This window comes from Sapajus apella, unplaced genomic scaffold (genome assembly GCF_009761245.1).
Source record: "Sapajus apella isolate SASKATOON/1434 unplaced genomic scaffold, GSC_monkey_1.0 scaffold82, whole genome shotgun sequence".
NCBI classification, from domain to species: domain Eukaryota; kingdom Metazoa; phylum Chordata; class Mammalia; order Primates; family Cebidae; genus Sapajus; species Sapajus apella.
Genome location: NW_022437022.1, coordinates 648,776 through 663,683, shown reverse-complemented (window position 1 = coordinate 663,683; position 14,908 = coordinate 648,776). Strand labels below are relative to the sequence as shown.

Below are 14,908 nucleotides of genomic sequence, written 5' to 3'. Positions count from 1 at the left end.
GCTGGAGTGCAATGGCGCGATCTCGGCTCACCGCAACCTCCGCCTCCTGGGTTCAGGCAATTCTCCTGCCTCAGCCTCCTGAGTAGCTGGGATTACAGGCACACGCCACCATGCCCAGCTGATTTTTTGTATTTTTAGTAGAGACGGGGTTTCACCATGTTGACCAGGATGGTCTCGATCTCTTGACCTCGTGATCCACCCGCCTCGGCCTCCCAAAGTGCTGGGATTACAGGCTTGAGCCACTGCGCCCGGCCATCTTAAAGATGGGGTTTCACCATGATGGCCAGGCTGGTCTTGAACTCCTGACCTCAGGTGATCCACCCACCTCGGCCTCCCAAAGTGCTAGGATTACAGGCATGAGCCACCGCGCCCGGCCGGGCCCATTACTCTTAAATACTTACACAGCATAGGTATTAAAGATGACAAGTAATGAAAAAAATCTGTTTCCTGCTTTTCGAATATCTATAATTCAAGAAATGCTACTCTGGCAATAAACACACAGAGGGCTCTATGTACACAGGCGGGTGGATCTGTACTAAATCAGCTACCTGTTAGGTAAGGGTGATGTCTGTCTGAAATGCAAGCGATAGAGTGAGATCGTACCTTACAAAGGGCTTGAGAAAGACAGAAGTCAAAGATGGCTTAAGGAGGAGTCATTTTCATTTTGTTTGTCATCTTATGCAATTAAATGGGAAATAAATCCCTTGAAGAGTAAACACCTCAAGTACAACAAGCAGGAATGTGGCTTCTTGCTGAGGAAATGCAGAGAGGCTGTCATCTGGTGAGGACGGAGTTGGCCCAGGGGGGCCTGGGGAGCCAGGGAGTTATCTTGGGACAAGCACAGGACTCTGACTGTCACCACCTCCAAACGATGCTTTTGAGGAACTCTGCTGCTTTGTGCCTTAGTTTCATCATTTATAAATAAAGATGATGATTTATAAAAATAATAACAATACGAGTCCTCCCCTCTTAAGAGAGGTCAAAATTGTGCTTGGATTCTTCCTTGCTTTTTTTCCCCCTGGGAATCTGAAATCATCAAAATGGGAATCAAATGACATAAATGAACTAGCATATTATGGAAATACAATCTGTTCAAGCTAACAGATTGATTGGAGCGCAGTTTCTGAGTGACTCAGTGCCTTCTAACGAAGCATCTCAGTGTAAGAGAGGAAAACAAATAAAGAGGTGCTGAAAATAACACTCTGGGGTTTGGAGCCAGGCAGGCTCCCAGGCGGTTCTATTTCAAGATGCTGTCACTGATACTTGCCTGTGCTGGTCACTACACACAGCCCTGCGTTCCCAGTGCCTCTGCAGTGATCCCAGCTTGCAGGAAGTGCTGCACTGCTTACAGGAAGGACAGAGGGAGCTTTGACAAGTCATCGAGCTTGGACTGGGCTGCCCGGGCCCATCCCATCTCCTGGCTGTCATGGGTGCCACAAGAGTGACCTACCACACAGCCACCGAAAAACACACAACACCAGCATAACCATCAGTGACTCGACTTGCTTAAACACAGAGATCCTGCTGGAATGATTTTATTTTCTCCTTTACAAACAACTGAATACAGCTTATTTCCTTCCAAGAAGGGAATGCATATCTCGTCTAGGCGGAGAAAGCTGACTTGCAGGGAAAGTGCTTGAAAACCAGTTAGGCATGAAAACCCAGGTGCAGTCCTATCAGAAAAAATCATCATTACCAAGAAATAGTTCACATCAACAGCTCATTCTACATGGCAGAGAGTGCCCACTGAGATGAGGGAACTCTGCATGGACAGCCCTTCTGCAGAAGGGCGCGTCTGTGTTCTCCATGCAGACACTGGCCACCTTTAGTCATGAACGTGATCGCAGGCCTTTCACATGGTAACTGGGGGTGTTGCAGCTGAGCCATGACATAATTCCTTCTAACCAGGTGGCATCCAACTTTCTCCCCACACCCTACTCAGGAGACCTAAACGAAACCTCAACAAGAAAAGTCCTAATACAGCTCCAAAGCCACGCAGTATTCACGGAGGAAAGGGCTGAAGGTGAACACAGCGTACACTTCCTGAGCCTTTGCTTGGGCTGGCAGCACTCTGCACACTGTAACATGGGAGCCTCACATCAGTGACGCTGTGGGGCAGGTATCTGTTAGTACATGCTGTCCCACTTTAAGCAGGGGGAAACTGAGGCCAGGAGAGGCACCCCAACATGATACAGCTCATGGGGTTAGAGTTGGACACAGCTCCAGAGTCTGGATTTTGTGCTCCTGACCCCCATTATCAGGGATTCTCCATGTTGGCAGCACCCCAGAGAACCTTGGGGAGGCAGCTTTCTTGAATTCTCATGCTCAGACCAACTAACTTAGCATCTCCCAGAGGGGCCCCAGGCATGAGCATTTTGAGACAGTTCCCCAGGCAATTCCAGCTTGCAGCTGAGGACGAGAACTACTGCTCCCTACAAGACAGGCCATCCCCTCAGGTGAGTGGCCAGCCCTGCTTGATGAGATCAGGCTTGCTTCGTTCTTGGTCTCACTTGGTCTCACGGTTGGGAATATGTGTCTTTGCAATATATTCTTTTACATCAGGTTCTTTCGCAATACGAAGTGGGGATATTACCCTTTGGAATTCATTTTATGTGGAATGCATTACATAGAATTGTTCCCTGTAGGAACTCCAGGTTGGTCATGAATATGGAAACTTGGTCAAGTTAAAGAAGTGGAGGGTATTTAAGGCATCCTTAGGTACCCAGGCAACAGGCAGCACTGCTGGGTCAGAGGTGGGGACAGCAAGACTGCCAGCGCACCCCTGCAGAGTGGCCCCTCAGCGGCTGAGCAGACGACCTCCCTCAGAAATGATCCGACACCTCTCTAGAGGAAGGAGGCGGGTGCCCAGCACTCCAAACGTGTTTGAAGATCAAATGGAGCTGTCAGAAGCCATTATCCTCCAGGTGGGCTGGAAGGATCCCACTGACAACCCTCACTTTCCTGCACAGGACAATCAGCCATGGTTTGGAGAAACGGCTGCAGTTCAAAATGACTCTACAGGTCTCCCACCCTCCTGCATTTTTCTTTTTCAACACATTTTACTATTCACGTGCCTGGCATCTTCCCTGGGCGGCTGCCTGGGCTTCTGAGCTTTGCTGTCAGCACATGGAGCACATCCCTGGGGCTGTTACCATGTGCTCCTTTTCCCTCCTTGACATTCTTCAGGATTATTAATGATCTCACAAACCAGGGATATTATGAGGGTAGGGAATGGGTTAGGAGATACTTGAACAACTTGGGCTAATGAAATGCAGAGGTGTTAGGGCTGAGACAGACGTGGGTGTCCCTTCCAGTCAACTCTCTTCTTTCACAGACGAGAAAGAAACAAGAAACTAAGGTTTTGGGCCAGGAGGTGTCCTTACCAGGCGAAGTGCTAGTTAGGACCAGTTAGTGCTAGTTAGGACCAAGTCTCCTCTCCACATAACCCTGCTGGGTCATGCTTAGCTCTAGGGACCTAACCTACTTTGAGGTATGCAAAGTATTATTTGCAAAGCTTTTCTATTTTCTCTTCAGAAAATAAATTCCAATAAAATCTTTGGAAAAAACATCTACGTTTTAATGATGGATCATTATGGAAAGCTGAAAGTGTACAAGACGTAAAACAGTGATACATTTTAAACCTGACTTTTAAGGAGCACAAGGAAACAAAAAACTTTTCTGATCTTCTATGTTTATGTGGCTCTTGTTTTTGAGATAGGGTCTTGCTCTGTCACCCAGGCTAGAGTGCAGTGGCACAATCACAGCTCACTGAAGCCTTGAACTCTTGGGCTTAAGCAATCCTCCCACCTCAGCCTCCAAGCAGCTGGGACTACAGGTGTGTGCCACCATACGCAGTAAATTTTTTGATTTTTAAAATTTTTTGTAGAGATGGGGTCTTAATGTGTTGCCTAGGTCTTGAACTCTTGGGCTCAAGCAATCTTCTCACTTCCTTCCTGCAAAGTTCCGGGGTTACAGGTGTGACCAATGCACCCAGCCAGCCACATGGCTCCTTTTCACAGTATAAAAATGATTTTACTTACACAAGCATATTGTTCCAAAATGTTTTAAAAATAGCTTTATGTTACAAAGAGTCAGATATACTTTATTTTTGTTGAAAACTTGCAGTAACAGAGTACAGGAAGAAGACAGCAGCCAGCCTAATCCTGTAACTCAGGTCTTCACTTTGGCCTTGCTCCTGGCACAGTGTCTATCTCGTGTGCACGCACAAACCCACACACCTCACTACTGCTCCAGTCCCTCTTCCATTTAACAATCCCGTGATCATTCTGTACACAGAGTTTTATATCCAGCCTGTTCCATGTAACAGGGGATCAGGAGCCGTTCCTCAAGGACACCACGAATTGGATTATGAACAGCTGGCGACACCGGCATCAAGGAGAGTGAAGTCATTGAGATGGAGAGTTCTGCTCTTGAGCTAAGAGGTCAAAGTCAGCCCTGAGGGAGTCCAGGCTTAGCAATGGCTTCAACAGAGAGTGGCTTCCCGCCCCTCCAGTCCACTACATCCCTCCAGAGCAGGGTGAACAGGCACGGGTTCCAGCTTTCCTCCCTTTCCTTCAGGGGTGGGGGAGGGTGAGACCAACTTTGAAGGGAAAGAAGGAACCATTATGCTTGAAGGAGAGAAGGAGCTATTTCCGGTCACTCCTGGCGCCCTGGAGAGATGAACATGGAACCAGCTGATGGACAGTAGGACAGTGTGTGGCCGAGGACAGGCTAGAGAGCTTCCTCCTTCTACCTGCCTTTATCCTAAACCACAGGAGGACGCCTCATCTGTGTTTGAGAGCAAATCTCAATGCCTTGAGGATGCAAGGTGGGTTTTAGGAAATGACCGTGTTCTCTAGCAGCTGTTCATCTGAACAATAACAGCTTTTTGGAGACATAATTCACATTCCATACGATTTGCCCATTTAAGTGCGCAATTCAATGGTTTTTAGGATACTCACAGAGTTGTGCGACCATCCCCACAGTGGGTTTTAAAGGATTTTAATCACCCCCAAAGCAGCTCCGGACCTGTCAGCACTCACTTGCCCCCCATCACTCCCCAGCCTAGGAAACCACCCATCTACCGTCTGCCTCTAGGGCCCGCCTGTCCTGGACTTTCATATGAATGGAATCTTAACCCGTGGGCTTGATGCCTGGCTGCTGTCGTGGAGCATGTTCTTCTCAGGCTTCAGCCATGCTGGAGTGAGCGCCAGGACTCTCTTTCTATTGCCAACTATTCCGCCGTGGAGACAGACACTTCATTTTCCCATTTCCCAGATGGTGGACATTAGAGCTCTTTCCCTTTTGTGGCTACTGTGAATTGGCTGCTGCTGCTATGGACATGCCTGTGGCAGTTTCTGTGTAGACAGGTGTGTTCATTTCTCTTGGTTAACCGCCTATGCGTGGACCAGCTGGGTCACATGGTAATCTGTGGCTGGCCTTTGGAGAAACTGCAAGAGCAGTTCACTGTGTCGGCATTCAGGTGACCCTAAGCTAGCCGATGTCTAGTTTAACTTCCCGTTTTGAAGAGATAATTGTAACTGGAGAAATTATTTTATTAAAAGTTAGGGTTACAAGGTCAAAACCTGCTCTGTTTTCTGTACATTTTCTCAACACAGAACCATTCTTGAAGATGTTTTGAGGATCTTGAAATAGTTGATAATGTTCAAATGACAAACAGCTTTAGAAATATTATTAGACCTAAAATAAAAACATGTTCACTCTAAAAAGTATGGCTTAAATTATGTTACTTTGATAACACTGAACTGAAAATTCAAATGCCTACAATAAGCTAGAATGCCCCACTGAAGACTTTTGCATACATAAGAATTGCTGGGACATCTTGTTTGAAAAGTCATATTCTAGGCCTTGTTTCTAAGAAATGATGATTCAGTAAGTCAGGAGTGGGGCCTGGATCTGTGTTTATCACAGCCCCTCCCCACCCCCAAACACACACAGATAATTCTAATCAAGTGTAGCCAGAGTGGTCCACGTCTGCATTTTCTTACCATTAGTTGTACTGACAAATGTCAACCAGATTTCTTTCCCCTATAGAAAATTTCACTCCCCGTTAAAGCCTTGAGTCCCATGAACTTTCTAACTCCCGCCTGGACTACCTTCTGTGGAGGAATGCTCTTTCTCCTTTGAATACCTAAGTGCTTTAAAGTCTGTACACATTCGGTCTATGCATTTTCTGTCCTTGTTGTAGGTGACAGGTCCTTCCCAATATATCTCTTACTTCCTCGGCCAGAAGGCAGGTGACTTGAAGGCAGAGAATGACATATCTGAACTGCTCGCCTGCCTGCAGTTGCTGGGGACACTGTTGCAAGACCTAAACATTCAAGTGCTACCTTGACATCTCAGAGCCCCAGGGGAACCCAAGGCCTCGACATGAGCTCCCTGCTCTGCCAAGTGTGCCCCCGCCCAGAGAGGAAGGCTCCCTGTCCCGCTGGTTTCCCCAGAAGCTGGATCAGCTGCTCCATCCAGCACCCACCCTAAAAGGCTTCAGTTCCCTGCCAGCCCACAGAATCATTCCAACAAGCCAGACATACCTTCTGCAGGAACCAGGGGCCACTTCATCTCCTGTTCCTAGGAAGCCTCTCACGGTCTTGCCGCCTAAGTGCAGCCCCTGTGGTGCCCTGTGTGGCCCGGGGTGCCCTCCTCCCCAGGGGGCAAGCTTATGTAACTAACAAGCTGCTGTCATGTCACCTGTCCAGGGCCAGGCACTGTGTGTTCAATCATCTTGTGCTATTTAGGGCAGGGGGAAGTTCCCTCTCTCACCAACGGAGTGGATAGGAGGTGATCAGAACAGATACAGGAGGTGCCCAGCTAATGACTGGCTCAATGACCGTGAGCTTGGAACAGAGATTTTGGATCACATCCTGACTAACGCTGCACTGGGTGCTTATACCTCACATGCAGGATGGACGTGCAGAGGAACTGGGCAGAAACGTCAAGTATTTGTAAATCTATTTAACAGCCAGTTAGAAATGAACTCTTAAGCTACTCACAGCTAAAATTTGGGTGAAGACAGTTCAAATAAGATAAAGTAGCTTTTCTTGAAAATCGGATAGAGCCCGTTTTGTGTGATTTGTAATAATGTTCAGCGCGGTCTCTTGGTAGGGATTTACAGAGGGATATTTAAAATAGATAAAAGGATCTCCCTTAAAACTTAGAATGACAGTTGCGCTGTATTTCTAACGCCCAGCCACTGGGTCAGAAAAGGGGAATAATACGACGTAAGCATGAGTCACGTTTTATTTAAAGCCCAGCAAGGACGCCAGCCTGCCGGAATCGAGGCTGCTTTGCTGTGCCACCGCCAGTCCACGGCCTGCTCCCATCCTGCTGCTGTTCTCCCAGTGCCACTCACGGCAGCACGCACGTGGGAGTTACGCAATACAGCTCTTCTCTGACAATTGTGATATTCTAAATATTCATGGACATGTTTATACTGTTTACTATCAATCAGAGAGTAACATGCCCGTTCAGAGACGTCTTCAGAAACCATGAACATTAAATGGAATGAGTATTTCCTCAAATAATGAAGTAGAAATTCCAGTTACCTGCGTTAGAAGCGGCCGGCCCTCCTGAAGCCCTTACCTTTTAGGGTGGCTTTCTTAAGGACCTTCATGGCATAGAGCTGCCCGGCATCGGACCCCTTCACCTTCCTCACCAGGAACACCTGTGTGAGAGAAAACAGAATGTCAGAAACCGCGAGAGCTCAAACTCGCTCTCCTTATTGGATCTGACAAGGGGATACACAAAGAACGTGCACTGTAGGAACGTTTACCATTTTCCCCAGCATCGAGGCTGCTGGGAAACGCTCTAAGTCACTCTGGCCTTGCGGTGAACATCACTACGTGTCTGTATGAAGACGTGCCCTTTGTGATATCCTTAACTTGCATTTTATATCAGGAGTAATTCCACCCCCTTGTTTTGAAGACCAGCTGTTTAGAAAAACAAACAGAAGTTTTAAGGGAGACCTTTTGGTTTAAGTAACCCTCTGTAGATCCTTACCGGGAGGCTGTGCTGACAGGTTTACCATCACACAAAACGAGCTCTATCCCATTTTCAAGAAAAGCTTCTTGCTCTTATTTGAACTGTCTTCACCCAAATTGCAGCTGTGAGTAGCTTAAGAGTTCATTTCTAACTGGCTCTTAAATATAGATATTTGACAATACTTTCTGAAATACTTTCTGATGTGCATCACTGTGAAAAACAGCAAGAAAAGGTCATTAAGAGCTTGAGTTTAAATTTACACTCGTGATTTTTGAACAAACTTAGTAAACAAAACAAAACTGGAGTTCCTTTATAAAAAAAATTCTGCCGGGTGCAGTGGCTCAAGCCTGTAATCCCAGCACTTTGGGAGGCCAAGGCAGGCGGATCACGAGGTCAAGAGATCGAGACCATGCTGGCCAACATGGTGAAACCCCGTCTCTCTACTAAAAATACAAAAATTAGCTGGGTATGGTGGCATGCACCTGTAGTCCCAGCTACTCGGGAGGCTGAGGCAGGAGAATTGCTTGAATCCAGGAGGTGGAGGTTGCAGTGAGCCGAGATCGCGCCATTACACTCCAGCCTGGTGCCTGGCGACAGAGTAAGACTCTGTTTCAAAAAAAAAAAAAAAAAAAGAAAAAAAATTCCATGCAAATGAAGAAAACAGTACTTGATTTTCCTAAAAGTGTTTCCAATAGATGCAAACATCTGCCTGCATGATAGAAATGTCACAGGCACACTGGTGTGGCCCACACAGTATGGCTGGAGGGCCGAGGTGGGGTGGCTCCTTCCCAAAACGTCTCCTTCTCTAAGCCTCAAAAAGCCAGAAAGACCAGCCATTCTAGATGCTTCTGAGGTGGTCTAGTGCCATGGAGACTCCAGGAGGCCCAAGTGAGCAACCATGTGGAGCAGCAGCCTCACCCGCCACGGGCAGAGGGACATGGCCAGGACCTCCACACTCTCGGCTTGCCCGCAGCCCCAGGGGCAATCTCTAGACACTTACTGAGCACAGGGGCTCTTGGAGCAGGGGCTACTGGGACAGGCAAACTGGCGCCTGCCTTTACCGGAGGAAGATCAACCAGCGTCTATTCTAGAGACACAAATAAAGAGGAACTGGGAAGACACGAGGTCCCAGCACAGGAAGGTGGATTCCCGGAGTTGCAGTATCAGTGTCACGTTCTCACCACGTGCCCTGAAGAGATTCCTGACCCAGTGCTGCCCTGCCATTTGTCCTGATCACTGTTACTATTGAATCACAGCCCCTCCCAGGCAGAGAATCTTCTAGACGATGCCCATGGGAAAACGCCCCTAGCACCTCTACCCAGGGCGCAGGATGGTGCAGCATTGTCCTGTGCAATTAAATGCTGCCTCTAGGACCCAACTAGGTCCCAGGACGTCACAAGCAATAGAGGTTTCCTCTTCTCCCAGGCTGCAGACTATACCATCGCTGACAGTTAATATACATCTTTGGGAGATGTATGGAGTGTCTGTGTGTGTGTGTGCATACATGTATGTACGTGTGTGTGTATATGTACGTGTACGTATGTGTGTGTGTCCCCGAAGCTGGATAAACAAGCTTGTGGCGCAGCCCTGGGGCGATGGCTGGGGTTTCACCCTCACGTTGACTGCGGCGGGAGACACAGGCACAGCCCTTCTCGGGGCGCAGGGTCCCATGGCTGTTGCTAGCAGACCCACCCTAGCCCTGGAAGTTACTGCACATGGAAGGACTCTGCTCAGGGTGCTCCCTCGGTGCAGTGGGCGAGCTTCCTGACAGGCAGGTAGAAATGTGAAGGCAGTGTTCAGAGGACAGGATTTTTGCAGAGAGAAAAACATCAGTGCTTAACTCCTGAGATCTTCTGCTTTGAATCACAGGAAAGCCGCATGCCATGCACAGTTTTAGCTTCCGACTGATGCAACTCCTTTCATTTCTCCAGCCCGTCCTGTGCCTACTGTCCCCAGGCTGACTTTCTTAGCAGTGTGTGCAGATCAGGACCAGCCAGGACAGTGCAGGGAGGAGGCAGGTGCTGCCCAGGAGTCCAGGAACTGGGCAACACTGCTTGAGAGTCCCAGTGCCGAACAGACCACACTGGTAGGGAGGAATCTGGATCCCAAAACAAGAAGGGGGGATGGAACAAAGGACAGTTGTGTTTGTGGCAGGGATGCTGCATTTTCCCTGCATCCTGCAAGTAAGTGGGGCACTGACACCAGCGAGGGCAGGGGTGTGCCAGTCAGTCCCTCCTGGCCCAGGCAATGAAGAGCAGGTGCAAAACGTTCCAGCTGCCACTCCCTGCCATGGCAACTGAGGACATCTGGTGGGGAACAATCCAGGCAACCGATCACTGAGTCACCGCGTAGAGGATGGAAGCCCTGGGCAGTCGCTTCAGCTCATGGTGGACTCTGGTTGCCTGACAGATGAATCTACCCATTCCATTATGGTGCAGCTGTTAGCTCCCAAGATGAGGCATTCTTATAATCAGAAAACAAAGGGCCAGGTGCACTGGCTCACACCTGTAATCCCAGCACACTGGGAGGCTGAGGGAGGAGGATCTCTTGAGGCCAGGAATTTACAACCAGCCTGGGCAACATAGCAAAACCCTGTGTCTAGTAAAAATAAAAGTTAGATGAGTGTGGTGATGCGTGCCTATAGGCCCAGCTATTTGGGAAGCAATAGGGGGAGGATCGCATGAGCCCAGGAGTTCACAAACAACAACAAACTTCCTCTTGTAAAATGGGAGAACCCTGAAGAAAAAGGAAGCAAGGTGCATGAAGGATTTGTGTTTGGACCATCCATCCTTTGGAATATTCTGAATGGGCACGTGCTTTCTAGACCTCTGCACTCAACCCCTAACCCATAAGAAGTATGACTGTGTAAACTCAAAGAGCAGAGGAAACCCCATTCCACTCAAGTCTGAGCTGAAGACCGGTCCTGCCTGGGCCAGCTGCCAGTTAAGATTTGGTTTAAATGATGTCAAATTTCGCATAAGTCTTGACACATGAATACTTTTCTCTCTTGTATGTCAGGCCTTCAAGATGAGATGAGTGATCATCATGGCTAATGCTCATGCTTATCTGTTTAGAAAAGAGAATTCTATTTTTGTTTTTGAAAAGAACGGAGAAAAACTCCATCCTACCAATGTTTGCCATGCTCCCCCATGGTGCCAGGTACTGTGGATTCCTGCAGCAGGTGCTGCCTGAGTGGCGAGCAGAGTACCCAGCACAGGGAACGGGACCTTGAGATGAACAACAAAATACAGCCAAGATGCAAAAATGATTTTGGTAATGAGCAGCCGGCTTGTTGGTCCGTAACAGGGATCTCTACTCCTGGGCACCGTGCAGCTCCCTCTCCCTCTCTGCTGTCACTGTTGTTGTTTAAGAGTCAATTTTAATGCAGTGGAATAAGTTCCAAAACAACACTGTCACCTTAAGCCAATGCAGGCTCTGGGTCTTTAATATTGAACCCAGTGGGCATCTTGTGTGCCCCTCATTTCATTTTTAGAACTGCCTCTCCAGGCTGGGTGCGGTGGCTCACATCTGTAATCCCAGCGCTTTGGGAGGAAGAAGCAGGTGGATTACCTGAGGTCAGGAGTTCGAGACCAGCCTAGCCAATATGGTGAAACCCTATCTCTACTAAAAACTATCTGGGTGTGGTGGCAGGCACCTGTAATCCCAGCTACTCGGGAGGCTGAGGCAAGAGAATCGCTTAAATCCAGGAGGCGGAGGTTCTAGTGAGCTGAGATCGCACCACTACATTTCAACCTGGGCGAAAAAGAGTGAAACTCTTCCTCAAAGGGAAAAAAAAAAAAAAAAAAAAAAGAACTGCCTCTCCAGCAGCTTAGCGTGTTGCACTGCAAAGACACTGTGGGAACTGCAACCTGGTGACAGGTGAGACATCACTCTGAACTGCCTCACGATGTCATGGATCACCATGATCTGCAGATTCTCTCAGCAGAATTCTCAGCTTTCTCTGGAACTAGAAGGTCGCCGCCAGGCTGCAAAATCCTTCAAGCAGGAGCCAAATGCCTGTGTGCACTTCTGGGGGCTTTTGGGTAACAGCTGCCCCCAAAAGAAAGACATGTAAAAACCTGTTCTTATCATGCCACCATTGAAGTCATGAAAGCAAGGATTTAAAAAAAAAAAAACTTTGGTTTGGTTCCTTTTTAGAATGCAGGAATCATAACCTACAGTTCATTCTCCAGAATATTTGAAAGAAAAGGAGGTTTTCAACCCTACCCCTGGCACTTATGCAAATAGGGGAGCTCCAGGAGCAGGTGAGGTGGGACCAGGGACAAAGCTGCTTTGCAGGCCTCAGGGTGGTTCCTGCACCTCCCTCCTCTACGCTCACAGGGAGCACCAGGTTTGCATTCTTCATTTCAACACTGAACAAGCTTCCTCATCTTTCATTGCTTTCCTGATTCAAGTTTTAAATTGCTTTTCTTTTTGAGAACAAGGCTGTTTTCTGTGCCTTTCTGTGATCCCAAGTACCACCTATGGCCCTGCTCTCTAGACAGCAATGAAAGCATGACAGCTTCCCTTTGCAGGACTGAGCTCAGAGCAAAGAGATGCCTCCCACTGGTGGCAAGTGCGGCTTCTGCCACAGGAACTAGCTTATTACCAGTGACCAGGCAAAGAGCAGTGGCTTCGGAGAGCCTAAGTAAGGAGCTCACACAGCCAAGGCAATGAGACAGTCACTCGGCGGCTCTGCGCACAGCCTGCAGTCAAAGTTGGCACTGGTGCCAAACTCTAAGGGGAAGTAACTGCATGCTATCCATCTCTGCGTCTCCATTATCGTCATTAAATAAGAGAGAAAGAATGGAATGGCTCAGTGACAGGCGACCATGAGCCTCCTCCCAGGCAAGGCCTTCCCTGTGACACTGTGTCCAGATTCACCCCAGGTCTTTGATCTTTGGAGCAGAGGCAGGAGGTGGGAATGTGAGGAACAGGCACCTTCTACGGATGAGAACATTCAGTGTTGCTCTTCTGTCCCTGGTAGGTGCAAAAGTGAAGACACTCTTGCATAAGTTTGTGTTATTTGCATGTAGAGAGGAGGAATACAGGAACGTGGGGCATTAGAACATGTAGCTTCTCCCCCTCTGTCATCGGTTTTGCTTTAATTAAAAAAGTTCACCACAAACAAACCTATGTGGACAAACACAGCTTGTATCTGTGACTCTCTAGTGACTGATGTTAGCTCCAACCTTCCCTGGGAACGTCTGAGCAATGCTTTTGCAAATAACCCTTCTTTCCAGAGTCCCGCTCACATCAATCCACGGAGCAGACCTGTCTTCCTTCCCACACCAGCCCCAGCCTGAACTGCTACCCTGCCCCCAACCAGCTCTGGAGAGGCATTACTGGAGTGGGCCCATTCCGTAATCCCTGGAGGTCAGACACCCATGGGCGCTGCCACCGCCTCATCCTTCTCTTTTCCCTATTTACTACTGTTCTTGAAACGTTACTTTTTAATTCCTCACATAATAAAGACACAAGTAAAGATAAAATAAGAAGTAGTGAAAAGGCTGGAAAGGGAAGGGACAGAGTGTTAGGAACATTCCCATTCCAGCGGGGTTCTGCCAAACACCATGATTTTACTTGTTTTCCAAAACATGATTTTTTAAAGCAAAATTAAAATTCAAAATTTGAAATCTGCATGAGGGAGCTGGAAAAGCCTTTCTCCTATCGTCTTTAATACCCCCGTTCTCTGAGGAGGACACTGGTAAGATTCGCTCTGTAACAGCCTGTCAAGCAAAGCCCCCCAGACACGTCCTGGGCCGCCCCCGTGGGACGCACTCCAGTGCTCCTTCCTGCGGGATAAAGACGATTCGGCGGATGCTGCGCTTCCACAGGTCGACTCTGTTCTCAAGAAACACCGGCAACACCGTGAAAGGTGGCAAAAGGAAAGAACGCTTGTCTCTGCTCTCAAATCACGGAGAAAATTACTCCCCTCTCTCTTTTTCTCTACATTTCTAATTAATAGCAAGGCATTCTACTACCACATTTCACAGGCTCTGCCTTCTGTGATTTTGTATTTTTTGGTAATGGCTATTAACATTGTGAGAAATTGAAATCTTCATTCCCCCTATTTCATAAACACCATATGAACTCTATTAAATAGCCATTTTTGTAGGTCCAACATGCCGGTAATTTCCTATGGTTTAATCTAATGTATTTTGTGTACATATCATATAAACACATGTTCCTTACTACCACATACAAAAGAGAAAGAGAAAAGAAAAAGATATTCTACATTGCAAGCATGACAAAAGAGAAATTTTGCAAACATTCCAGTTCATGCCGTCTGTAGGATTACCCAGAACACTAACGTCCTATTCATTCTACACTTAAATTAACAGGAGCCACATTCATTTTGGCACAAAGTCATGTGAAGAATGAAAAGATTTGGTAAATGTCTACACGCCACACAAAAATAGTTGCTTTAAAGAGCCAGGGCTGTTCTGCTCACATGCAAGGAACGACTGGCTTCATGGTTTATTTCAGGCCCTTATGTTCTAGAAATCAAGTTGTCAGAGCCTATATACTTCTAACAGCTAACCCAAGGAGGCAGAGAAATTAGCATTGTGCTGGAATCAGTCACATGCCATGGTAACTGAAAAGCGTTATTGACATCTTGTTGTACACGGACGAGGCATTAAATGAAGAGCCAACTATTTCTCATTTCCTGAAAGAAATTAGCTTTTATTGCTGCAATTCGAAGGTGGAAAAAAAAAGGAAATGAACAATTCCACCCCACAAATACATCTCAGGCAACTGCTGGGTGGGACTCGAGCCTGGTTTATTTACTCCACGGAACAACTGTATAAAGTAGGTTTTATCATGTCATTTAGCGGGTGGGGAAGCCGAGGCTTTGGAGGCAACCACGCAGGGTGAGGAGGGAAGCCTGCTGCAGACAGACCCCAGC

The 14,908-nt window shown here is 47.7% G+C and overlaps 1 protein-coding gene across 6 annotated transcripts in view; it reads right to left on the bottom strand.

The window, feature by feature from the left end:
• RPS6KA2 (ribosomal protein S6 kinase A2) overlaps positions 1–14,908 on the bottom strand; it is a 447,811-nt gene that overhangs the window by 109,269 nt on the left and 323,634 nt on the right. For all 6 annotated transcript variants that reach the window (XM_032253221.1, XM_032253224.1, XM_032253226.1 and 3 more), the window contains one exon: positions 7,600–7,681. In XM_032253221.1, the coding sequence (XP_032109112.1) occupies positions 7,600–7,681 (82 nt within the window). The remainder of the gene's footprint in view (positions 1–7,599; positions 7,682–14,908) is intronic.